Source organism: Wyeomyia smithii, chromosome 3 (genome assembly GCF_029784165.1).
Source record: "Wyeomyia smithii strain HCP4-BCI-WySm-NY-G18 chromosome 3, ASM2978416v1, whole genome shotgun sequence".
Taxonomy (NCBI): Eukaryota; Metazoa; Arthropoda; class Insecta; order Diptera; family Culicidae; genus Wyeomyia; species Wyeomyia smithii.
Window position 1 is genome coordinate 203,979,085 of NC_073696.1, and position 26,873 is coordinate 204,005,957.

General features: G+C 39.7%; 1 protein-coding gene across 3 annotated transcripts in view; it reads right to left on the minus strand.

The window, feature by feature from the left end:
* Positions 1-26,873, minus strand: part of LOC129728910 (uncharacterized) — a 48,346-nt gene that overhangs the window by 13,481 nt on the left and 7,992 nt on the right. The window contains exons 3-5 of one of the 3 annotated variants that reach the window (XM_055687384.1): positions 25,305-25,978; positions 24,793-25,076; positions 7,481-9,403 (exon numbers count right to left, since the gene is read on the minus strand). In XM_055687384.1, the coding sequence (XP_055543359.1) occupies positions 7,481-8,937 (1,457 nt within the window). In that variant the 5' untranslated portion in view covers positions 8,938-9,403; positions 24,793-25,076; positions 25,305-25,978. Of the gene's footprint in view, positions 1-7,480; positions 9,404-24,792; positions 25,979-26,873 lie in introns of all 3 variants that reach the window. The other 2 variants (XM_055687385.1, XM_055687383.1) reach the window with 2 other exon arrangements.

The following is a 26,873-nucleotide window of genomic DNA, read 5'->3' on the forward strand; positions in this document are numbered from 1 at the left end:
TATGACCGGTTCGAGCGTTTCATATAGACGTTCGAAGAAGCAGCTCCGACGCCTTTGCGACACTTTTTGCTTCGCTTCATTTGACGCCTCAGTATGTCATTAGCCTTATGTTTAACAATTACACAATCATACTATGAAAGTATTCAGTATGGTTAGAGAACAGATTGATTTTTAATCTGCAATACAGTTTGTGTCAATTGTGCATACAGTTGATAAGTGATAGTTTGAAGTTCATTTTTGCAGATAAAAACTAATTTCTCTCAACTCAATTTACAAGTAAAAATTTGCAGTCGTTGAGTTTCGTCACACTTACTTACAATATTTTAATTTGTCACACTATTTTTTTTTGGTATCAGAAATTTCTAGAAACATTTAACCAGTTTTTACTATCGTACAATTTACGCGTTAAACAGACATCCCCAGTGACCGGTCAAACACCATGTGAGCCATATGTTTACTGCAGCTGTACTACAAATACACTGCCAAACCACGCAAATATCACACAACCGAGTCTGCCGTCCACCCGTCACCTCGGATTCAATATCGTAATAAGGGGGTACACCGTTTTTTGGTCGTCTGTCTCCAAACACAGTACACGCAACGTTGCCACGTTGGACCAGAACCAGTACCTTGGTACGTACGAGTTTGTCTGTGCTGAGTGTGGAGCGCGTTCTTCGTTGTTTGTGGATTTTTTCTTCCCAGCCTCAGCCGACCACAAACGTGTAAGCAGCGGAAAGTGAATAATCATTTTGGATGGGCACACGGCAGACGATGGACGACGGTAGTACTTTGAACGTGATTTGACTCGGCGGAACTGGGCGACTAATGGTGCATATACCGTACGAGTAGAATGAGATCTGTCAACTATGAAGGAGGAAATTTTTCGCATCGTTGTATTGAGCTCCGTTCGATAAGTACATTGTGCGGAACTTCACATGCATTGGCCTTTGAGTAGGAATATATGTTGAGTGTTGTTTAGCATGTCGTCAAAGAATTATAGCGGTTTTATAGCATAATATTCTATTAGTAATGGTTCTAGTATTTCAACACTTTTTGAACCTCTAGGTTATCTAGATATTTTTGATATTTTTTTTTTGGGTAGTTCGTGAATTTTAAAATGAAACAACAAGATGTAGCTCGAACAGCTCTACACTAGAGTTGTTCGGGTTTGATATTTTTTAGTTGGTCTCGAGGGCTGGTCTAACAAGCCAGTCGGCATATGTTCGAATCTCGGCTGGGAGAGACCGTTAGAGTCAATAGGACCGTCCTGAAATTATCCTGTACACTAACGGTTGACTGCAAAGTTTGTGTCGAATAAACAAAGAGTCAAATTCCGAAGAAATGTAGCACCTGTGGTTTGCTACTCGATATTTCGGCGTAGCATTATGTCTTCCAACAACGTTCCGAGGGAGAGTTTACAATGAAAATTTGAAGCATCACGAAAATTGTCTGATTTTAAAATAACTAAAAAACTAAAAATAACTAAATTAATTTGCTGTATTGTTGTAGTAATTGATAGAAAAGGTCAAGTACCATTCAATATGAGATGTCCTTACCCATCTGCAAGTCTAAGCTAGTGTAAGAATGCATTCTTTCACTTCGGTAGTTTTAACAAAGAAATCAGATTCTTTTATACTGAGTACCCACCCGGACACTGCGTAATAGAAGGCGATGGAAAAAACCGATTTATAATAGTAAGACAAGGTTCTTTTGAAAAATTTGTAGGCCCAGAACCTTCCTGTGGTGTATCATCAAGTGCTTCAAGAACGTTACTTGATGAGTAAGAGAGGATGGTCATGAGAGAAAATTCGAATTGGAACTGAACTGCGGAAAAGCCGTGGAGATACTGAGGCTCAACAAAAAAGACCTTAATACGATAACAGAACTTTTAACTGGTCACTGTCCGAGCGAGTATCATCTCAAGAATTTGGGCAAGCTCGATGATGAGAGGTGCCGCTCCTGCAAACTTGAAAACGAAACCTCGGAATACCTTCTCTGCGAATGCGTATCTCCGGTAAAGGATTTCCAAGCCCTTCCGACGTATGGAACAATAACCTTTCTCAGATATTATACTTTTTTCGAAGTGTGGTGCCTGACTGGGATCACATCTGTTCAACTGAAGAACCAAAAATGGGACAAAATCTCTTTATTTTAAGTATCGACATCTAGCGGTGGAGAGAACGCATTTTACACTCGAAATTTTATTACGCTTATATTCCATTCATTCAACAAAAGGACTGTATGAGCTCTCGCCGCTTTTTCGCCGAGAGAATCCTTTGTTCTCCCCGGTACTGGTATAGCGAAGGTGCCTTTTCATGATAATCGTACAGTACCACCCGCATACGTGCAACGGTTTTTATGTAAATATATTTTTAATGAATTTCATTGTTGCCCAAGTTGAAAACTGAATATCTTGACAAACGACAATCATTTTTTTACATTGTACCTAATGCCGTAAGCAGTGCTGTGTAAAGCGCGTCTGATATGCATTACTTGCAATGTTTGGTATAAAAAACGGTACGAGAAAAAAATATTGTCGTTGGTCGAGAAATTTAGTTTCCAAGTCCAAAGAAAATATTCAAGTAAATCAACTAACAAGTTAAAATAGTTTCAACAGTTGCGAGGTGTACGATTCAAGAAAATTTGTTAAACAATGTTTGAATGGTTGAAAGGTTTTTAGTTTAATTTGTTCTATTGACGTTGATTGTGAATTGTTACTGAATTTCCGCTTTAAAAATCTCTTGAATGCGGCCCTGTCTTTACTTGATTTTGATAGATTCAACTATTCAAGATCACCTTTCTGCCTGGTCATTCAAGCAAAAAAAAAAATTTCCCCCCAAAGTGGGAGCCTATGTACACAACCCTTGCTGATCGTACGATTTATACTCGAAAACAAGGATTGTTTGTTTTCGAAATAGACAAACAACCAGAAAACACTCTTTTGGATAGTCTTTGAATGTGGTCGAAGGTGGACCTGAAATCAAATAGCTCAAATAATCACATATCCCTGACAATTGAATTTTTAATTCTAAGGGGGAATGAATGAATAATTCAATTGTTAGGAATATGTGATTATTTAAGCTATTTGATTTCGCTTTTTCTTTTGAGTTTGAACGTATCCAATATCCGATTCATCCAGTAAGTGTAATCAATTTAAGATACAGGTCGGACTCGATTATCTGGAGGCACGATCATCCGGTGGCTCGATTATCCGTGTCTCGATTATGCGGAGTAAATGGCTCGATTATCCGGAGCCCTATTTTCTTTAATTCCGAATTTGGTTCACATTTGTGACGCTCGTATTTTTGTCGATTCTATTTAGAAATGCCAAATTTACTGCAGTATTCCGCGCTATACTGCGCAGGTAATTCGACGCATAAAAACAGGTGGCACGATTGATTCATTTCATTTTGATTAAATTTTCTACATTTGACATACAGTCGCTAGATAATTTGTATATTTTATGTCGGCATATTTACCGATAATTTTCCAGATGGTCTCGAGGTACGATGCTGGCCTAATAAACCAGTTGTCGTAGGTAGGAGTCTCGGCTCGGGAGAGACTGTTAGTGTCAGTAGGATCGTAGCGCTAGCCCCGCAATTGTCCTGTACACTAAACAGTCGGCTGCGAAGTCTGTGATAAATACACAGAAGGTCAAGTTCCGAATCGGAATGTAGCACCAAGGCTTTGCTTTGCTCCATATTTACCGACTACAATATTATTTTTTATCAACAAACTGACTGTTCTTGATGAGTAAAAATAAAAAATATTGAATAAAAAATCGACTCAACTATCCGGAGTCCAGGGGCGACTCGTCCATAGATGCAACCTGTGCATTGCTTATGGGGGCATCAGGCAAAAATTGTATAGAATATTGTAAAGATTAATTGAAAGCTGGATGTTTCAACTTTTATTTTACAATTGCAACAAGGAGAATAAAGAGCGTTTTTTCGCGGACATTATTATCATGACTTTCTCGAAAAGTGATTTTCTGAATTCGAAATTGAACGAGTAGTTTTCGAAGCCACGAGTCGCCTCTACCGGAGTGAAATATTTTTCAAAACTCTGGATAATCGAGTTCGACCTGTATTGAAAATTAATTTAATATGAAAAAATATGGGCAGAATGAAGTTTGCTGGTTCTCCTAGTAAAATTATGAAACCTTTCGATACAATTAGATGCCATATAAATGCTTCCATACGCAGGTAATTTTAATAAATTAGGTAACCGCTTTGAGGCACGTGTTCCCAGTCTTATTGAGCTTAAAATTTTGCATGGAAACTTTTGAACCCTACTACTAAATCCCCCCCCCCCACACACACACAGTGGATTGCGGACTTGAAAAAAAAGTGACCAGATAGTAGCAGAACAGTAAAATATTATGTAGCCTTAGATGGATTGTACTTTTTTTAAAATATGTGTTCAGAAAAGTGGTTCAGCCACCTCTTTTGGAAATTTCACACGAGCGTTTTTCTTTCTCAGGAGCCCAAAGCAAAAGCTGTAGTGAATGAAAAATACAAACGTTTTTAACTTCTAATCTGAAACCCGTTCATTATGTGTAATTTGTTTTCAGAATAAGCAATATAACAATGACATTGTGAATTTTAGCTTAGTGTGACACCTGCGTCTGAACATTTTCGGCCAATATCTTGATCCTTGGAGATGCTATTGACAAAGCACAACTCATGCCATCCTCGATATCCAGTGTATTAAGGGGTTATATCCCCTTTTAGTTTTCAAAAAACCGGAAAATTTTTTATAACATTATCTTCAAATACAACATCTTGAAAATATTTCCACCAATTTTAAAATTTTAAGATCTGAGCAATAGAAAGAAAGTTAGAGCGATTTGCAACGCGCCTCGCCACGGCGGCATAAGCTAAACTTGAAACTTTACACGCGATTATCTCGGAGTAGTTTTTTTCCGGAAAATGACTGCCGTGATCCTGATTGCGGGAAAACTACTGAACCGATTTCCTTCATCTTTTTCATCGGTCCTTGAACTATCGCTTTTTGAAACATACAGTTACATTTTGCCGCAAAAAAAATTTTAATGCAATTTTTCGCGCTCAAAACGTGCATTTTTTGGGAAAAAACGTTCCCGTTTGCACTGAAAACAAAATACTCATAAAAGCGATCGTTCAAGGACCCGGCACACTTTTGAACTAATGAAATAATATGAGTTTTTTTTATTTCGGTTGATCCGCTGAGGCCAGTGACATACTGGCGCGTTCTGTGTTGCGGAGACGGTTCGCCTTGCCGTGGGTTAATGTACAGCGCTCAGTAAAGCTGTACATTAACTCACGGCAAGGCGAACTGTCTCCGCAACGCAGAACGCGTCAGTATGTCAACGGCCTGAGTCTCTATTAGAATCACCGCAAGCCTCTGCAAAAAAATAGCGTTTCTGGGAAACGGCCATTACTCCAGTAATAATTGGTATATCTCAAAATCAAACGTATTTTCTTGTTGTTGATAAACTGTACTTTCAGAAAAATACCACTTTGATGAAATGAAAATGGTGCTATGCACCTAAAAATGATTTCAAACTTCCCTCATTTTTCTCGACCAAAAAGGTATATAACCCCTTAAGGTATTTTGCTTTCATTTGCAACATTGCAGAAAATCCAGAACAGCAAAGGGTTAAGTAACGATTGTTCGTTGATTTAAAAGTATTCCTTCTACATATCATGGCGTGGCTTAGAGTTCTTCTTCTAATGCATGGAAGGTAATCAACTACCACAAAAGATCAACACAATGGTCGCAGTGGTCCAAATCTTACAAAAAGGTGATCAACGATACCCCTGGTAGTGGTCTTTATCTTCTTCTAATAATACAATTGGTCAAATGGTGTTTATAAGACTCAGCATAACACGATTAGTTTTTCTCGAACTGAGAGTCGAACACACGATTGGTACCTATGCTAGACCAGCATCATACCTTGAGACAACCGAGAGATAGTTCATATAAATCGTGTGAAATAATATTTTTAGTCCTTATGTAACGTTTGAAAAACAACATTTATCATTAATCCTGCAAGAATATTACATTAAAGCAAATTCCGGAATCCGCGTAAAAAAACCGCATAAATTCCGGAATTCGCGTAAAAAAAAACCCGCGTAAAAAGCGACCTTAGTGTATCTGAAACGGTTAAGGCGGCATCCATAAATAACGTAACGCTCTTAGGGAGAGGGAGGGAGGTATCCTTGAGCGTTACGATTTGTTACATAGGGGAGGGAGAAGGTAAGATTTGTGTTACGTAGCAAAAAATCTCTGGAGAGACTTTCCAAAAACGAGCATTTTTAGTAGGCAGATTCTTCTATAGTGTTACGAAATTTTTGTGAGGGGGGGGGGGTGGTTGGCGTTATTTTTCGTTCGGGTGGGGGTTCAAAATTGGGTTGTTTGCGTTACGTAATTTATGCATGTCGCCTAACAGTCGTAGAAAAAAATTCCCTATTCAATATTCAGGAAACAATTCAATGTTGTGGAGAGTAAAATTGACTAACCTCATATGCCTAAACAAATCATTGATCGGATTTCACAACATTGGCTCTTGGTTTTGTCACGGCCTCTGGTTTACTAATGAATAATTTACAATAAAATTTCAAGATTTTTAGAGTCAATTTCATTTTGCGATGGCATTAATAATACTGACATATATTACAGCTCCTTACATGTACCATACGATCATTTTCTGTGGCCTATCATGGTTTTTCACGAACGAACACGCTTCCGCCGATGTTCTGCCATGCCGCCTGTTTTATAAATCGCACGCAGGCACACTGTTTTCACTTGCCAAAAGTGCCGGCTGTTTCACTGTTTGGCAGTTTGCTTCAGCGCCTAGCTCAGTTCAAGGTCTGTGCTGTTTGGCGAAGTGGTGGAAAGAAAAACAGACACTAATACAGACGTCACAGGCATGCCCCCTGGTTCTCCGTACTGGTTGATGTGTATTGGTAGCATGGTGAGGAAAACGTCTCGCAAACGTTTTCCTCAAGAGATGTAACATTTTAGCTGGCACTATTTCGCAACGTTTGTAGAAGCTTGCTAGTTGAAACCGTATAGGTTCTGGGTCGTCTCGTTAGAGACGCTGGTCCCGGTGCGGTTGTTGCATACGATTTGATTGCATCATCCGACTGCAATGTTCAGGTTTGATATGACGATAACAACGAGTGACGCAAGAGGATGTGTAAAAAATGGGTAAGACCAGAAATCGACTAACTTGTGTGGGCGATTTTTAGTCTAGTCGCAACAAGTATCGAATTATACAATGCAGCAGATCAACACTTGTTCGAATTAGTAAAAGTAACGGCCTCTGCAAACTATGCATCTATCATTTAACGTGAAAATTATTGTTGATGAATTACGTCATACAAAGAGTACTTTCCATCTCATCTTATAAAAAAATTAATACTTGAAATAGAAAAAAGATTCTCTCCCTTTCAACATGTTTTTTTGAGTTAATTTAAATTTTGTAAAAACTTACATCGTTAAAGAGTGCTGGTTCTGATTGTTGTACAAGAGCATTTCGTCGGCTGATTCACCTCCAGAACTGCTGACCGTTGCTTCCGAATCGATTGTGTTTTGTATTTGGTGCAGTTCCGAATGTAGTAGGCCTGCTGTTTGCTCCAACTGGTCGATAGTTGGGTCCTCAAACTTCGGTATTGTTGTCGTGGGCGAGGTATAGTTGAGCGGAGTGGAAACTCCACTTGCTTCTGCTGGGCTGCTGCTGGTACCCTGGAAGTACCGATTACTGTATATTCGCTTAGCTTGCGTCGAACACTGCGTGGTTGCTATTCCTTCTAAGCGCTTAGCGAAAGTTTTCATCGCATTTGCTGAAATAGGCTTCAGCTTATCGGTAGTCGATGGTGGATGAGGTTGAAAAGGAATAATGTCCGGAATGAGAGAAGTTGGTGAAACGGTGGCCGAGGTGCCAAGGCCTTTGGCATGTTCTTTGTCTTTTTTCTTCCAATACCGCTGAGAGTATTCAAACAAACCCGCAATTTCTTCGCTCACGTGTTGGCCCATATATCGAGCTTGCAGTTTGTTTAGACGACGAATAAGAAAATCATATTTTCGTTGCATTTGAGATTGTCGTTTAACGATTTCAGCGTGCATTTCTAATCGCTCGCGATCTTTGTTCGGAGGAGTTGCTTGAGCAACTTCTTCGTAAATATTCACCACGTCGACATCGTTGAAGAGCGAAAGTCCACCGGCCAGTTCTGCACAGAAACCATCTCCGCTAGGGTTACCTTCTAGACTTTTGAATACTTGTAGCAAATCCATATCCGAGGTGGATGCCAGTTCTCCAAGCATTTGTTCCATGTCGGGATTATCTTTAAGGTAATCCTTCTGTAATCCCATAGCGGTGCTGGAGCTGGAAATGATTGACGATTGCGAATCAAGTTGTTGGTCACCATGCACTTCGCTAGTTGGGGCGACTGTTTCGCTTGTTGAAGCCACCTGCGATATTTGATCGATGACTGCTTGTGAAATATCGGTTTCAGGATGAGTACTTCCACTAGCTGCAACTTCAGTAGTTACCGGTTCTCCAGTAGTTTCATCTCGATGGAGCTGCTCCAGAGCAAGCTCAATGAGATCTTTTCCACTCTCCGGATCAATTTTTAATAGTTGCCCACCGCTGTTGTTATTTTGAATGTCGTCCTCCGTTTGCTCGAGCTCGGTAGGTGGTGCTTCGGTATCCCTAAGAAAGACGTCGGTCTCACTGGGAATAGTTGAAGAGGACCCGTTTCCGGAGTCTGTACTGGCACTGCTTGATGCTTCCTGCTGACTATTTGTTTCCACACCGGTTCGCGGAGATGCCCCAGATACTGCCGACGATGAGAGTTTGCTTTGGCTCAGCGGCTCGGTAAGAGCGGGAGCCATCTCATCAACTGCATCGGGTACTTTGATCACGTTTGCTGCAAGGCGCGCTAGTCCCATTCACTCATTTGCAGACTACCGCGAAAATAAAATTGAAACATACAACACACGCACGTATCTTGGCGTACTATACTACGTCAATCCTGTTTTCTGCACAATCAAATGCATTGAATGCTAACTTCGCAAGTGATGTGATGTTGATATTTTTTCACTATTTCACTGTGTACTATTATCGGCCCACATTCTATAACTATTTCTTCTGTCTTCTCTGGCTACACATTATCAACTTCTTTCCTACCTTTTCATCAATTTCACTTGCTCTCTACACATTCACGAATACCAAAGCAGACTACGACGGAAAACGTATGAGTTAAAGTAACTTTGGTACACCACTTGACTCCCACCTGCGCTGGCCGGTCCAGCAACCGAAAAGCCGGGTAAAGCAATTTTGCGCATACACCACCGTACGCACTCGAACACCATGCACTTGTTTAGTGGAATCCCTTTTTCGGCGGCCCAAAGTAGTCTGAAAGAAAAGAGAATGTGAAAATTAGTTTAATGCCCGTGTTTATTTTTAAAAAATATTTTATTTTGAGAGTAATAGAGTTTATTTAACCCTCTAGTGCCCAATGCCGCCATTTGGCGAACTTCAGTCAAACTTCTAAAAAGTTTCAATAAATACTTAAAAAGTGTTTATAAAAATTCATATTGATTTTACCGAAGCCTGTCTAGAAATTAACTAGAGGGTTAGGCCGTTTACACACTGGCGCGTTCTGCGTTGCGGAGACGATTCACCTTGCCGTGAGTTAATGTATAGCGCTAAGCAGAGCTGTACATTAACCCACGGCAAGGCGAACCGTCTCCGCAACGCAGAACGCGCCAGTATGTAGACGGCCTCAATGTTAGTTCTTTCCAATACTTGTAATTAAAAACTGTTGATTTTTTTTTTAAAACGCAAAATATCAAACTGTAATGACGTTGACCTTAGCAGTTCGTATATAAAAGAGAGTTCAATAACACGTTTCAATATTTATTTAAAGTAGGTAGGTAATACTTTATCATGGTTTTGACAGAATAATTATTACTTTGATGTTGCTCGTGTACGTTTGCCGAATTGATAACCATTTTTTAATAAAGGTTGTAAGCTTAGCTTTTAAAAATATTAAACAAATTCTGTTATCGCTGTCCCCAACTAATGTGCAGTTCAAGCAAAGATCAGATAATACATTTTAAATTAAAATTTGAACTTGAATTTTTGCTCATGGGTTTTGCACCTCACTGTTTTTTTGCATTATAGCAGGGATAGTGCTATGATCCTATTTACTCTAATAGTTCTTTAAGCATTAAAACCACAATTATGTCAACTCTAAATTAGATTAACATCCGATCTGAGAAACAATTCGATGAAAAATTGGCTAGTGCTGAGATCTCACTGGAACTGACAGTCTCTCCCAAGTCGAGATTCGATTGGATATATTGTTTAATATTGGATATATTAAACAATAATCGTACCCAGAATAACCTACGCCTCGTTAGTTTGGTGGCTCGAAACCACTGAAACATCCACTCAAGCTAAGCTAGGTAAAATCCAAAGATTGACCTGTGCAACGATTTGTGGAGCTATGAGAAGCACTCCATCAAAAGCCCTAGATGCAATACTTCACCTTCTTCCACTTCATCAGGTGGTTCAACTAGAAGCGGGAAAAGTGCTCTAAGGCTAAATCGGCAGTGCAACCTAAAAGAAGGAGATCTAACAGGACACCTGAGAATACTGAAAGATGTCCAAATAAATAATCTAGTAAAAAGTAAGGAGGGTTGGCTGGAGAGGAAACTAAATTTCGAAATTCCTTACAGAATATTGGATAGAACGAGAAAGTTGGCAACAAGGTGGACCCAAAATTCGGACGGTTCACTTTGCTTCTACACAGACGGTTTTAAAATGAATGGTTCCGCGGGTGCGGGATTCACAAGACCAGGAAATAATAATTTTTTTCCCATGGGTCACTAGCCAACATGTGTTCTTCACATGTCCGCGTTTCGAGCGGATACGGTACGAAATGCTGGCAATGAATGGGATGGACACCACGCCAGAGAACATCGTGCGTAGGATGTGCAAAAATGGGGAAATCTGGAATGCGGTCATCACGGCCGCATCACAGATCGTTAGTATTTTGCAGGGCACCAATCGACGGGAAACCATCGATGTGCCCCAGTTAGTTAACGGTTAACTAACTGGCCTGTATAGGCTGCTCTGCTACCCATAGAGGTAAGTGCGAAAAGCACGACGGGCCCTCTCCCTGAAGTAATGCCTAACGGCGGTCCCGGAGAGACCAAGGGCTTTAGCTGTTCAGCTTAAGGTTGCTCAGCATGGGTAAAAGCAGACTCCTTGTTTCGACGCAATTTCAAACAGAAGTGAGCATGCGTAAACAAAACAAAAAAGATATCGTTGGTAAACGGCTCGTGCGTACCAGCAGTACACCAGTACTAGTTGGTACTGGGGTCCAAAGCATAATGCCCAGCAACTCTTATCCCTACCTCCACGTGGTACTGACTGGGGTACGAGTAACCAAGGAAGATCGGTGAACCGGTGGAAACTTGGTCGTATGCTGACAGGGAAGAGAGAGCTATTCTCCTAGGAGGATAGCTTGCATGAGCGTCGCTTCTAAATGTTAGGGGCGACATAAACAGCGTCTGATCCGGAGCCGACGGCTGAATTATTAAATGCGATGTTTCGCCAGCTACATCGAAGACGGCAGCCCCGTCGCGAGACTGGGCATCCGCAGCCTACGAACTACGAACAATCAAGAATTAAATACGAATTGAAACAATCGGCAACGACCTAGGCGACGAAATAAGGACAGCGATTGGAAGCTCGGTACATTGAGCTGTAGATCGCTGAACACCCCGGGAGGCGACCGGATTCAACTGGATTAGCTAGAGCCCTGCCACCTCGACATCGTTGCGCTCCAGGAACTTTGCCGATCAGCGACAGGTTTTGAAACTCTACGATAGCTGCTCGCGTAGAGACATCAAGATCGTCATCGGGGACATGAACGTTTAGATCGGAAGGGAAGACATATATAAATTGGTGATCGGCCTGCACAGCCTGCATACCGTGACGAACAACAATGGCCAGCGGTGCGTCAACTTCACAGCTTTCCGAGGACTGGCAGTCCGAATTACCTTCTTTCCTCGAAAGGACATCCACAAAATCACTTGGAGATCACCTGACTAACGTACAGCAAACCAAATAGAGCATGTTCTCATCGACGGCCGGTTCTTCTCAGATATTACACGTACGCACAAATCGCGGTGCGGATATTGTCCCGGACCACTAGCTAGTTTCGGTTTGTTTGCGTTCAAAACTGCCGACCGTATACCACGCACTACATCGCCGAACCCCACGGCTCAACATCAAGCTCCGGGACTCCCAGGCTGCGGAGAATTACGCGCAACAGCTCGAAGCGATGCTAACCACTGTTAATGAGGAGAACCGGACCTGGGCGATATACCTGGGTAGGTCAACGAGAGAGAACAAGGCTAATTACAAACGGGCACGGTGCGACATGACCAGTATTCTCAGACGAAAGGAGCGCCGGCAAGTGGATCGTGAACATGAGGAGCTGGAGCAGCAGTACCGTGCGAGTGATACGCGGAAGTTCTATGAGAAGGTAAACCAGTCTTGCAGAGGCTATGTGCCGCAAGACGGCATGTGCAACGACGCGGCATGACCTTTTCACGGATGCCAGCGAGATGGTCAACAGATGGTGTGGAAGGAGTACGTCGATGGACACCTGAATGGCGATGCAGTAAACCGAAGCGGAGCAGGAACTGACCTAGGAGCTTCAGCAGCTGATGGCCGAGTACCAGCCCCCGATGTTTATGAAGTTCTTCGTGAGAGCGGGAAGCTGAAGAACACAAAGGCAAAGGCGGACTGCCGAGCGAGCTCTTTACACATTGGAGAGAAGCGTTAGCTAGAGCGCTGCAATGGGTCATTTCCAGGATATGGGAGGTGGAAAAATTGCCGGATTAGTGGGGCAATTATCTACGAGAAGAGCGACAAGCTGGAGTGCCACAACTACCGCGGTATCTCGCTTATCAATGCCGCCTACAAGATACTCTCATAGATCCTATTCCGTCGGCTATCACCCTTAACCATGGGTTTCGTGGGCCAGTACCAGCAGTTGTATAGAAGCCCGTGCCCCCATGGACCAGATCTTCTCAATCCGACAGATTCTTAGGTCTGGTCTGCTTAGCTTCTGGGCTTCGCGGATGATTTTGACTCCAAAATACGTAACTTTGCGACGGTGGAGGAAACTTACGCCCGACTGAAAGCCGAAGTTCTCTGAGCGTGTTTGTTGCTGAGGAAGAGCCAAAAAAATCCAAGGTTTTAGTTGCAAACCGTTATGTATGCACTCAAAAATGCACATGGTGTTGGTTGTCGCTCTGTTGTGTTTCGTTATTGATACGCGAAAAATATTAAGCGTTTGAAATCGTGTGGAGTTAAAGGGGGACCCAACTCTGAAAAGTCGAAAAATAATAGATTTTCGTGATTTTTTTTCCGGGTGTTTAGGGTAAGATCAAGTGTTCGGGTATTTTGGCTATTGATTAAGGTATATTTAAAGATGTATTTAACATCTCGTGGATGCAAATATAGTAAGTATCACGCTGTTGGCAGCGTTTTTCTCGGAGCCATGTTTTTTTCAACTGGTGGTAAGTTTTTCTCAAGATCTACTGAACCGTTTTGGCTAAAAAATATTCGAAGCTCCCGGCTGCTAACAGCGTGACACTCACTATATTTCTATCCATGACATGAAAAATACATCTTCAAATATACCATAATCAATAGTCAATAGTACCCAAACACTTCACTCTACTCTAAACATCCGGAAAAAAATTACGAACATGAATTTTTTTCCGACCTTTCAGAGTAGAGTCCCCCCTTAAGCGAAATTTCGTTTATAAAACCATCAAAGGTACAAGGAAACATTTTCTTCTGCAAAGTCAATGCTATTTATTGAAAACAGGAGACATTTATTGAACAGGAGGAGAAGCTTGTTACCGTGAGTCTACGAAAACTCTTTGAAAATAACCACAATGAACTCCATCGAGACGAGGCACCAGCGCATATTGCGAACTTGGAACAATTTGAAGAATTTTTTGTACAAAAATGAATGGCCGCCAAGCACCCCAGGTTTGACCCAATGCACTTTTTGTCCGGTCCTACATGATACTAGGCAGTCTGATAAGTACCTGAAGGATGAAACACGGAGACGTTTTTTTTGGCTAGTCGGTTTTATTTTTCAACATGCTCTCCTTTTAAGTCGATACAGCGAGTGCAACGATCAACGAACTTTTTGATATCGTCCGGAAAGTACTCTATCGAAAGGTCTCCAAAATACGCCTCAGTTTCAGCTATTAGCTACTTATTTGAGTAACAACAATTACCGGTGAGCCATCTCTTCAGGTTTGGGAACAAGTAATAGTCACTGGAGACCAGGTCTGGTGAATACGGTTGGCTGAAGAACCAAATCGAAGCCGATTGAATGCAGCTTTGCTTTGCAACTAAGTATGAATGAACAGGCACATTGTCGTGATGATAAAGCGGTTTTTTTCTTTTTTAAGTACGGTCATTTTTCGGCGATTTCGATTTTCAATCGGTCCAATAATGATGAATAGAATGCACCGGTTATGGTTTTACCTTTTTCAAGATAGTCCAAGAATATTATGTTATCCCAAAATATGGAGACCATATCCTTTCCGGACCATTGTTGCGTTTTTGGACGCTTCGGAGTACTTTGGCCCGGTAAAACTCACTGTTTTGCCTGTTCCAGGTTTTATCCATGGTTATGAATCGGCGCAAAAATTCGGTTGGCTTACGCAGAAATAAAACCAAATTCTGCTAGGAAGTCATCAAACGAATTCGTTTTTGGTCCACTGTAAGCAAACGCGGCACCCACGTACGCAGAGCTGCCTGCGTAATGCGTAAACATAAATGGCTGGAGTTTTGACAGGCGTCATTTGAAAGATCAAGCTCGACAAAAATGGTTCACATTAGTGATTACTAATGTCATCTCTTGAAATTTTCCGGTACTTATCAGAGTTCCTAGTAGCGAAGCTTGCTGATTACAAGATCTCCAGCTTGGAACAATTGATAGCGGTTATTCAGAAAATCTAGGATGAAATACTCATGGCAACAATTTCGAAATACGTTTGAAATTGGTGAAGCCAACTAACGGAGGGTCTATTTCAAAACATCTGCTGTAGGTGTTCACTATTAGCGAATTTTTTTATTCCACCAGCTCACCTCGTTTTGACCTGGAGGCGCACTAACTGCTGTCAAAACCTTTCTTTATTCGCTCGATTTCGAGCCAGTTTTGACCTGCCGTGCTGCCCGAGGCGCACTGTAAAATTTGTCAGCTTCAACCCACCACCGCACGTGCTAAGTTCGTAAACAATTATCTGGCATCTCTTTCTTACTTGCGTCTTAAATGGCGATGACGTTTTATTATTCCTCGGCAGTTTTGCCCGCACACAGTGGAATAAAGAAATTCGCTATATGAAAAGTACTTTTAATGGAAAATACTCACAAATTGAATGAATGAAAATGTGACATTGTATCCGAAATTATGGATCACGGTGTGGATCAACGAATTAGTGATAGTTTGTAGAAGAATGAACGATTGTGATGAAATGAATGAATTGCTTAGATTTTAATTTGACAACTTATTTGTAACAAGCAGGGCTTTCAGAGCCGTAGTTAGAGTAGCGAACGGTTCGGCAGTGGTTTTCTCTGGCAGGTTTTCTGCAGTAATCTTATGCATTGTAAGTTTTGAGTAAAATTTTCTCTCTAACAATATATATATTTCCTGACGCCAAACATCTCAGATTACGCCTTTTTTCAACGAGGATGTACCATTATGGTAAGAGTCCTGGCTGGACTGCAGAATTCTCCTGCAGGAGTCCATGACCTCTGTTTGGTTGTCCGGGCTCGACTCCAACTCGAATATTTTAGTCTTTAAAAGCTAAAAATACGAAAATACTATTTCCGTGAGGTTTTTCACCGTACTGAAATATTTTTTTGAATATTCTCTGTAGAATTCCTTTCCTAAAAACATTTTTTTTTTGAAAGTTTTTACACTTTTTTGTAAATTATTGTAAACGAGCTCCTTAATTTTATTTTTGTTCGTAAGTCATCAAATTTTAACAGTTGATAAAATTTCACGGAGACCACTGATGAAAAAAAATTCATTTCGTTTTCATCGTATGCGGCCGAAGTGAGATTTTATTTTCAAACGAGATCACTTTAGTAGGTTCGGTAGTGTGGTAAATGTAACATCCAAACATCCCAGTCCAAATTAGCATCTAAATACTCTAAACACTCCGACCAATGGAGAATACGTAAAACTGGTCATGGCGCGTGTAATTTTTTGTACATCATCTCGTGCTGGAAACACGAAGGCCGGTCAAATAAAGACACTGATTTCAGTCGTCGTCCATTCCAATTGGATTGCAGTAAGAGAAGTTTATCGAGAACCCGACCAATGGAGAATACATAAAACTGGTCATGGCGCGTGTGATTTTTTGTACATCATCTCGTGCTGGAAACACGAAGGCCGGTCAAATAAAGACACTGATTTCAGTCGTCATCCATTCCAATTGGATTGCAGTAAGAGAAGTTTATCGAGAACCCGGCAAGCATGAACGACTGTAGGACGCACGCGGATTCAGCTTGGAAAATCAACCGGCAGCAGATGACGAGAGTATACAGAGTCATTTGCCATCACTACATTTATACCAAAGGCAAACAAGCAGAAAGCTACATTCTATCGTGTCGGTCAGTTTTACATGTGGGTAAACACTAGCACGCAGATACAACCGTCGACCACGCTGAATGCTGCCGAAGTAGTTAGTAGTGGTGAGGTTTGTGTCGCGTTAATGTAGTACGCATTCAAGGGGGCTCTCGCTAGATGGTTTTCGCTTTTCACTCCCCGTGACTGATGAGTGAATCGAGCACGGCAAACATGCCGGATGAAAAGTGAGATGTACCAACAACAGTAAAAAGAGCAAGAAACGAAAGTGCTGCCGCGTTGTCGACACCCGCGGAGGAGTGGTTCAATTTTGATAAGCTTAAGAATGGTTGTGTAGATAATTCTTTTTTTTTAAAACCGAAAAGAAAAAGTTGGCGAAAAATTTCTCCTGGAATGTGCTTGTTATAGTTTAAGTTAATTACTTAGACATTAAACGAACATTTTTTGCGAGATATTTCACAGGCAAGCAGTGCCTGTGAATAGTAACTGGAAACCGTTTATAATTACATAATAAAACAAACGGTGTTAGGCCATCATCATTTGTGTACTAACTGGGAGGGAAGCACCGTAACGATGGCTGCAAGAACTGCAGGAATGTACATGTATGGAACAAAGAACAAACTAAGGAAAGGAACAGCCAAGTGGACTCCAATTGCATGATTAAGAATTCATTTGGCTCGGTTGGCCCAAGGGGAGAGTCGATGTATATTCAATGTTCTAGGGGTTTTCAAACAAACAGCAATGCAATGCTCTGTTTACCTGCAACATTCAAATGTGCTGAAATAGTACAATACTTTGAAAATGATCTCGAATTCAATCACACATGCAGGTCTTTTAATAGGAGTTTAATTCATTTAAAAAAAAATCATTCTGAATCCTTTGAAGCGATGAGAGGATATAAACATCTCGTATATTTGATGCACTTTGCTTGAATACTCTCAATGTACTGTTGAAAATAAGCTTTGACAGAAAACTTGCCTGCTCATGTTTTTTGAACGCCAGCTTTCCAAAACGTTGTTGTGTTGTCGAAATGAGTCGACTTTTCATTGCAGGCAGTGGCCGGCTTGTGTACCTACTACTGGCGCTGCCCACTACTGCACAAAGGCAGCATTTTACTGAAGGCCATGCCGCTGCATAAACTGGCCCTATCACTATCGTAGCTGATACCCGTTACAACTGCTGCTATCCGTTGCCAGTGGCAACTTGCCATGAGCTGCTGCTGCTATCCGCTGCCACTGCTACTGATAAGTGAGGACTGCTATTGTCACTGTCTAGAACTAATGACACTAGTTATTTATTTATTTATTTATTATTTTCCGGTAAGGGGAAAAGCCAAGATGGAAACATTTTTACATTCAGCAGGTTTCAATCAGGCATAAAAACCCCTTTTCAAAACAGTTCACATAGTTTCCTTAAGGTTAGTTTACAATTTATCGTTATTTTATCCTTTTACTAATACTTTGTAATGCAATTAGTGCAAATTATAATAAACCTCAGACAGTCGTGAGACTGATTGGGAGGTTTTTTATCTATGATCGTTTGTGCATATGAGAGTATGATTAAATCTAATTGAGTCTAATGTTCAAACAATATTTTCAGTTACGTATCTTTTCAGAATTTTTTTAAATGTGTAGATTGTAGGAATATTTTTTACATCGGTTGGCAAATTATTGAAGTTAGCAATGGCAGGATAGATACAGCCGAAACGGATATAATTAGTTCTTGGAGTTGCAACTCTAATATTGTCCATATTTCGCGTATAGTATTGGTGTGTTTCACTTAAAAGATGAATATCTAAATTGTTTTTTATCAAATTGTTTTTGACTTTATGAATATACAAGGCTGATTCAAAGTAATTTATTTGACTTAAGGTCATAATGTTATTTGTTTTGTATAAATCTATGGTTCTTATATTGGGATCCAAATATTGTTCCCAGAAAATAGTTCTCATAAATTTGTTCAAAGTGATAGAGATTTTACTTGTTACATAGTTCGGTGCGTTTTGCCAGATTATGTTCAAATAACGAATTTGCGCGTGTACATGGGCATAGAACAGACTCTTTTTCTCTTTCATTGGAAGCATATGACTAGATTGTCGAAGAACTCCTAGAAATTGAACAATTTTTCGGTGAGTTTTATTAACATGCAGGTTCTACTTTAAGTTTCTTGTAATATAAGCCCCAAGTACGTTATTGAGGTTACTCTTTCTAATTTTTCTTTCCCTAACCATAAAGCAATACTTGCATCACGAAAACGATTAGTGCTAGAGAATATAATATATTTTGATTTAGAAGCATTGATTGTTAGTTGATTGTTGTAGAACAACCTATGAATTAAGTTCAAATCGTGCTGCATGTCTCGAAATAACTGTTCAATATTATTTGATTCGTATACTAGTGCAGCATCATCGGCATATAGCTGTAGCTTCCCTTTCAATGGAAGCTTAAAGATGTTATTGACAAAAACATTGAAAAGCAGTGGGCCTAATACCGAACCTTGAGGTACTCCGAATTTCACGGTCAAATCTGAGCTGGTGTGGTTGCCAATGATGACACGTTGTTTTCTGCCGGTTAAGTAAGTTTTAAACAGCTCAAAAGCATTATTTTTTATTCCGTAGCTTTCTTATTTAGACAACAATATACTGTGATGTACGCAATCGAAAGCTTTTGAAACATCAATGAAAATTGTCGAACAAATTTTGCGCTGGTCGATGTTCTGTTGAATTTTATTAACGATGTTCACAATAGCACTAGTTGTGTTTGAGTTTGGTTGAAATCCGTACTGGTTACTGTGAATAATTTTGTTACGATTCAAAAAACTTCTTAACCTTTGTTCAATTAACTTTTCAAATGGTTTGGACAGTGTTGGGAGTATTGATATAGGTCTATAATTACTAATGTTACTTTTTTGTCCTTTTTTGTGAATTGGTACCACTTTTGCTGCTTTTAAACATTCAGGAAAAACACCTTCTTCTATAGCTTGGTTGAACAGATCAGTTAGTCTTGAGCTTAGTTCAGCTATGTTGTTTTTGATGAATTTAGATGAAATGCCGTCTATTCCAACAGCTTTCGAGTTTTTTAGGCTATGCACATAATTACATATTTCAGTACTTGTAGCTGGTAGAATAACGACGGAATTTTGAACAACAGTATGGAGCGTACGACTCTTTGGTTCATTATTAAACATTCGTAACAAGTCTGTGGACAACTTAAATGGTATATTTATGAAGTAACTATTGAAAGGATTGCATATGTCTGTTTCATTTTTGAGAGTGGTTTCATCAATAATAACTTCGGAAATAGCGTTTTGACGGACTCCAGTGTTTCTATGGAAAACGATTTCGTTCAATTTATTCCACACCTTTTTAATATTTTCTGTTCTGTTTGATAATTCGTGTAACATAGTGTTTTTGCCTTTTGAAGTTTTGTTGAATTGCATGGTTTGAAGGCCATTGAATTGTTCTTTGGTACAGTTGATTTCTCAATTGGATATGAGCAGTTTCGGCTGAAACAGGCTCTTATTTAGGCCAAATAGTACATTCCGAATTACTAGGTTTATAGTCTTGTCGACCGTGCCTAGGAAAGCTATCATATAACGACCAATCAGAGGTCGAATATTGCGTTTTGAAAAGGCTTGGCAATAGTACAATAGTTCGAATAATAAAATTAAAACTTTCTGCATTTGGGAGAATTCATAGGAGATTTTCCAATCGATTACTGCAAGAACGAAGGGAATCTATCAAAAACTAACCGATTTATTAGCATTTGAAACTGGACATAGGGTAGGGAACATATTTTAAGCAGCTTTAGGAACCGCCTGTGTATTCAGATGAAATACTCGAAATGTGTTGGGTGAAACTCAAACAGTAGTATATCAATCTGTTCTCTATCGTTTTCTCTGTCAGAACTTGTTTTCAGATTGTGAAACTAAGTTAGCAAGCTTTAACAATTATCAATCAAAGTTACCAATCGAGGGACACTATTCCAATCACCCCGAACCTATTTTAAGCAGTTTCCATCTGTTTTGCAGGCGTTTTTTTTCAGCACCCGAAGTCGCTCCTGGATGGCTGCAATATAGGTCGATTTGTTTCAATTGCAATTGTTCACAGATTTCTTTGTGATTAACGGTATTTCTTATATTCGTACGACAGCTAGACAATCAAAGTTTTCGTTTCCATCATTGAAATTGTCGATATTGATCAAAATGCAGGAGTTTGAGGCCTGTTTTCTTCGACTGATTAAAATAGGCGCTACTGCTTAAGCCGTTCCCTACCCTATTTTTCACTTTTTCTAATGTTACATTTTCATTTTACATCCCTACGTAGCCGAGTATGAAGCCGAACTTCCTGAGACGTAGTTCTACGTCAAAAAATGGCAACAATTTCAATCGGCCATTCATTGGTTTAGTTGAAACTTTGCATAGAGTGTGGTATGCTTTTTGTTAATTGTTTTCGAATTACGACTCGGTTTTTGAGAAGTAATGTAAAAATGCTAGGTAGAAAATGTACTGATGATACGTTTAGAGACAAACCGGTTTGTTAGATTGGTGTGACGGTTTCGGCAAAGTGTTAGATAATAATTTTGTCTTTCTAAAGAAAATATACACTGTAAAAAATAATTGAAGAGCTTGTTGATAAGACACAACCGCAGGGTTAACGTAGAATTACGACAGCCTACCTTATGTCAATGTGTTTTGGAAGCGGTAAATTTAAGTAATAATTCTTTTTTTTCCTTTTTATCAATCGATTGGTACCTTTGAAGAAAATCGTTGATTTTGAATTGACATTTACCGATAAAACGGGACGATTGTAATTCTCTTGACATTCTTCGCTCCGCCCACACTGCTAGCAAGCAAACAACAAATAACGAATGGCTGGAAGCAAACACGACGCGGCAGTTCATGATAAAATTACTAACATATGCGGACATGTTCAGCAATGCTGTGCAGTGCTGATGTCCGCCGGTTGGTCCGTTTGTTATGGAGCGCTGCGATTGAATGAGTCGTTTGCTCAGCCTGGGCTGACAACATTTTTGCATACTGGCTTTTATACGTGACTACTGCGAGTTAAACTACCGGTAGGCGTGTCTTTGTGGACTGCGAGTCTTGTGGAGAGTGAGCAAATCCACAACGAATCGGTTATAAAGTCGAATCGTTTGTATACTTTAGCACCGGCTGTGCTAAGGAAGAAGGCCTTGTTTCAGCTCTGATTGGTCGAAAAATGCGCTCAACAAGACTCTGCATCTTTTAATAGTACAGTAGCGAGTATACAACATCACAATTTTTTAAGTTTTGAAGGACGCATGGTTAATTTTCGATTGCTGTAATAATGAAGGAAATCCGTTGGAAACTGAACGAGTTTTGAGCATATGGAAGTGGACAATTTCCGTGACTCTCTCGGTGTTTTAGGTTTTTCAATTTGTACCCCCATACATGCTTCCGTAAGGCGTAATTCTACGTCAAAATTTAATTTTTTTGGCAGATTTTAATGTTTTATTTCTTTTTGTACGTTTAGTAAACTATTTTCGGTTACCTTATACAGTGCCACCACAGTTATGGGTCAGCTACAATTATGGGTCACTTTCACGCAAATACGTCTATTCTCACGAAACTGAACAATTTTCATTAGCAGTAGTATGTTTCGTAAACCTCCTTCATACGATCAAAATGATTTTAAGTTGAAAATGTCACGAAAAACTATAATTCTGCTCGGTGCAGTTAGTGAAGTGACCCATAATTGTAGTAATGTTACATCTTAGAGTACACAATTGTGGGTCAGTCCATATTTTGGCTATTTTTGTTACTTTTACATGATTATGCGACAAGACTGAATAAAGTAACTTATTTTCAAGCTTTTATAGAAAATAAAATAACTTGCGTTATGTAGTTTGAAGATTTTATAGTTTAAATGATTTTGAATGCCAAAAGTGACCCATACCCATACCCCATGTGTCTTTCGCTATGCAACGCATAGCATCAACTGCAGTGAAACTAATTACCGGCTACGTGCTTGCAATCAGGCGTGAAGAGTGAAGCGACGTTAGTGTGACCCTAACTGTATGGATACCGGGCAAACTTTTGCATCTCCACAAAGATCACAGAAAGGAGATTTTGGTCAGTAGAGAAGGGCACGTTAGGGCAGCTTATTTATATATATTTGATACTGCTTAAGATCAAGAGACAGTAAGAATGCTTTTGGTGCTGTGCACAGGTATACGTGGTTTATTTTAAAAGAGCACAAAATTGTTAAAATTTCAGACCGATTTAGACCAACAGACAATATAAGGCTGCTGGGGCCCCGCACAAGTGTGTGTGTGTGTGTGTGGTGTATCTCCGTAAAATGCAAAAAAAACAGTCTCCACCATGTGGATCCGATTTGTGTGGTTTACTTGAAAAAAAAAAAAAAGTTTTCACGGAAAGGTCCAAGCTGCGACACTTAAATTTGCATTTATACTGAAACTATGAGCACAGTATTATTTCTGTACACAAACTTATTGCTTGAACGACAGAATAACTTTCAAAATTAAATAATATGCAATTCCACAAAAAAATAACTATTTTAATCGACCATTTTTTATTTGGCTGAAACCTTGCCTAAATGTTTTTATTGGCAAAAGATGCCATTTTGTGCTATTGGTTAATTTTTTGGAACACTGCTCATTTTTGAGAAGCTATTTAAAAATGCTATATTAGGAAGGTATTGATGATTACAAATATATCCAGAGCCAAAACGGTTTGTTTAATCGGTGTGACATCGTTCAAACTCCAACAACAGGGGGAGAACCGTTGCCGCACGGTTACAGAGTCCACTTTGACAAGCCGGTGGTCGTGGGTTCGAATCTTAGTAAGGCCATTTGGTTGTCAAAGAACTTTAAAGTTTATTCTCAGGCTCCTCAACACATACCCTTCTTTCAAGCTGAATTCTACAGTACTCTTGCTGACTCTCCTCCTAACAAAAACAAGTCTTTATTATAATAAAACTGGTCTAAGTAACGTATGATAGTTCTCTACGAGGAATTGTAATTGGGATTAAAACGGAAGAGTAAAACTCAGACCCAAGCACGCATATAAATGATAGGCGTATCACTGATCTCAATAGTGATACTGCCAATAATATGAAGTGCGGAGTACGGAAAACATCTGGCAATAATAGATCAAATGTCTCTGGTCGCAGTGACGAGGCCACACAGAATAAAAAAAACTTCAACACTTATTAAATTCATGGAATTAATAATGTTATCTAGAGAAATCATTTTCTGAGAGTTTTACAAACTAAAGTTCTTATTTGATTGACGTAGAATTACGTCTTTCGGCAACTTTCTGGGAGAAGGGAGCTAATTGAAATATCGAAAACATCGAGAGCGTCACGGAGGTTGTCCAATTGCAAAAGCTTATAACTCAGTCAGTTTCCAACTGATTTCCTTCATTCTTGCAGAAATTGATGGGAAAATTAGCTACGCGTTCAACAAAACAAGAAAAGTTGTGATTTTAGAATTTCGACGAGTCACAGTAGAAAACAAAGCCTAAATTATTGAAACAGGAATCAGAACAATGTCCATAATCTGGATATCGACTAGAGAGTGTTGCATACACAACTACTTTAACTTTTTCGGTTTAAATAGCTTCGTTAATTTTCTATTTTTATCCGTTTGTTGCTTATTTAAAAACAATTTCGCCAGTTTTAGCTTCATTTCGCTAAATTGACTTTTGGTCTACCAAGATTGTTTATATAATTCGACCGGTAAAATTCGACTACTATGGATTCGTCCATTAATGTTTGTCCCACGAACACCACTCATCTAAAAACATGATGTTTTTATTCAATAAATTCTTTTAATTAATGATTAACCATATATAAAATTACAATAATGTATCTGTTGTACACCCCTCGTGCACTTTTGTTGAACAAAAAAATTCTTTCTGAAGTTTTCAATTTTGAAGGCTAGTCACAGATTAAACATGCAAATAAGTGATGAAACTTTGTAAATTACAATATGGAACTTTTCGTAAAGCTTTAAAGTGTCTTTAGTTCTGAAAAAAATAATCATTCCGGCACACGTACACGTTCAAATAACACCCAGAAAACAGTAAATCGAAAAGCGCTTACCACTACATAACTCGATACTGGCAAATCCATACAATGATGCACAGCTCATCAACACCACGATATTAATTCTGTACTATTTTCCTCTACCGTGGTGTCTGCTAATGCTTGCTATACGTCTTGTTCATTTTTCTCCGTCGCTTGCGCTGTTGAAAATTTCGATTTTTACCTTCACTCGCTTCACTTCTTATTGAATCTATTGAACAAAGCACTCACTATACTTTCAAAAGCACACCGCCATTCCAAATAACAGCTACGTAATTTCACACCTCTCGAAAATTGCCTTTCTGAAAATTTAGATAAAAAATGGGAGTCGTCCGATTTCTCGGCCTCGCGCAATTCGTAACCGACTGCAGACAGTGCAGCGATAGCTCCGATGTTGCGATGAATTACAAATTCTTCCCGCTCGCCCGCTGCTGCTTCGTACAGAGCGATTGCCACCCCGCAGCACTACTACATACGCTTGTGCTATCACTTCTCACCGTTACGAAACGCATCATAATTCGGGAACTCACTTTTCTACTGCTGGTCTCCTCACTATTCCACTAGTGCCAAGAAAAAAAAAACGATCCAAGCAGGAAGCGCATTTCACATTTGGGAAATTTCAACTTAAACGGAGCGTTGAAAACGCTTCATTACACTATTCCACACCTCGAAATGTTCAGCTTTTAACACTTGCCAGCACTAACCACGCAAAATATCGTTTAAAATCGTACACCGAAAGCCAACAGCAAGGAAAATTTCCAGATTTCGGAAGGAACGAAAAAATGCGCTGCGCTTTTACCTCCTTTCCGATGGGCTGATCTCACATGAGTGAACATGATCGTCTCCGCTCCTGCTCACTGCAAATTTCGATTTCGGTCGAGCGTTTCAGAGTATTTCATCAGCCATCCTCTCCGGTCTCGTTCGCTGTTTTGCTCTCGTTCTGGCAGTTTTGCCAGTCAGATGCGTGAGCGGGATGGCACCAGCGCGTCCGTTCGGTTCATCGCAGCGAGAGCGTACCCACGACAAGCGCCGCTGCATGGCTGACGTGTGTGATGCTGGCGTAACGCTAGCAAACGGAAGCAGCGCTGCAAAAATGGCGCCAGTGCAGGCCGCTCGCGGTGTGTTGAATGACCAAACGTCACATGCGACGATGGGCCAGTGAGTCTGTGACGGTCGTAAATATTTCATTTGACTGTTGAAAATCCTGAAAAAAAAGTTATATAATTAACATTATATTGCTGTTAAACCAAATATTGAATATTATAATTAGGATATTATCTGTTTCTTTTAAAACAAAACGCGCCGAATTCGTCGCCATACAAAATCTTATAAAAGTTTGAAGCGCAGCGATCACATTTCCCGTATGTCGTATTTTTCCTATATGAAAAATTAGCATATTTTCCCTATATGATAAATTATCGATAATGCTGATGTATTCGAATAAATTGACGTTGGTATTTTTTATGCCCTTTACTATGACTTTCCTGGCAGAAACCAGTACTAAATTTGCATGTAATCAACCATGGAGTGTTCATTTGATTGAATATCAATATTGAACTCACACCCATGTTATGGTAACATAGTATTGAATGATATGCTTGTTTTAATTCAAATCTTAAGATTCATAAATAAAAACAAATCTAAGAAATCATGCCTTGTACGGTTGAAACCGAAATCATTGTGCTACGTTATAACAAACACGAATTTAAGATGTCACATAACTTAGAAATCATTGCGTGGAAAGTACGATATTGCGACAGACGAACAAAATGTTATGACTTTGCTTTTAGCATGTTTTCTAACAGAATTGAAAATTTCAGATCCCATTAATAAGGCTGATACAAATTTTGAATAGTTTTTATGTCCACGGTTATTAAAAATAGCTAAAGGAAGGGCAAAAAATAAATATTACTGAGAAGAAAATAAAAGAATAGCTTCATAAAAAATTGTGTGCAAGTTACGATGTTTGTAACTTGCATGCAAAAGTGTGTTGAAAAATATCACATAATTATCATTATTTTTGCCTTTCTCCTAGAAAGGTATAGCAATCACTTGCAAAACCGAGAGTATAAAAGTGCTCCAAAGGGCCGAATGGCATA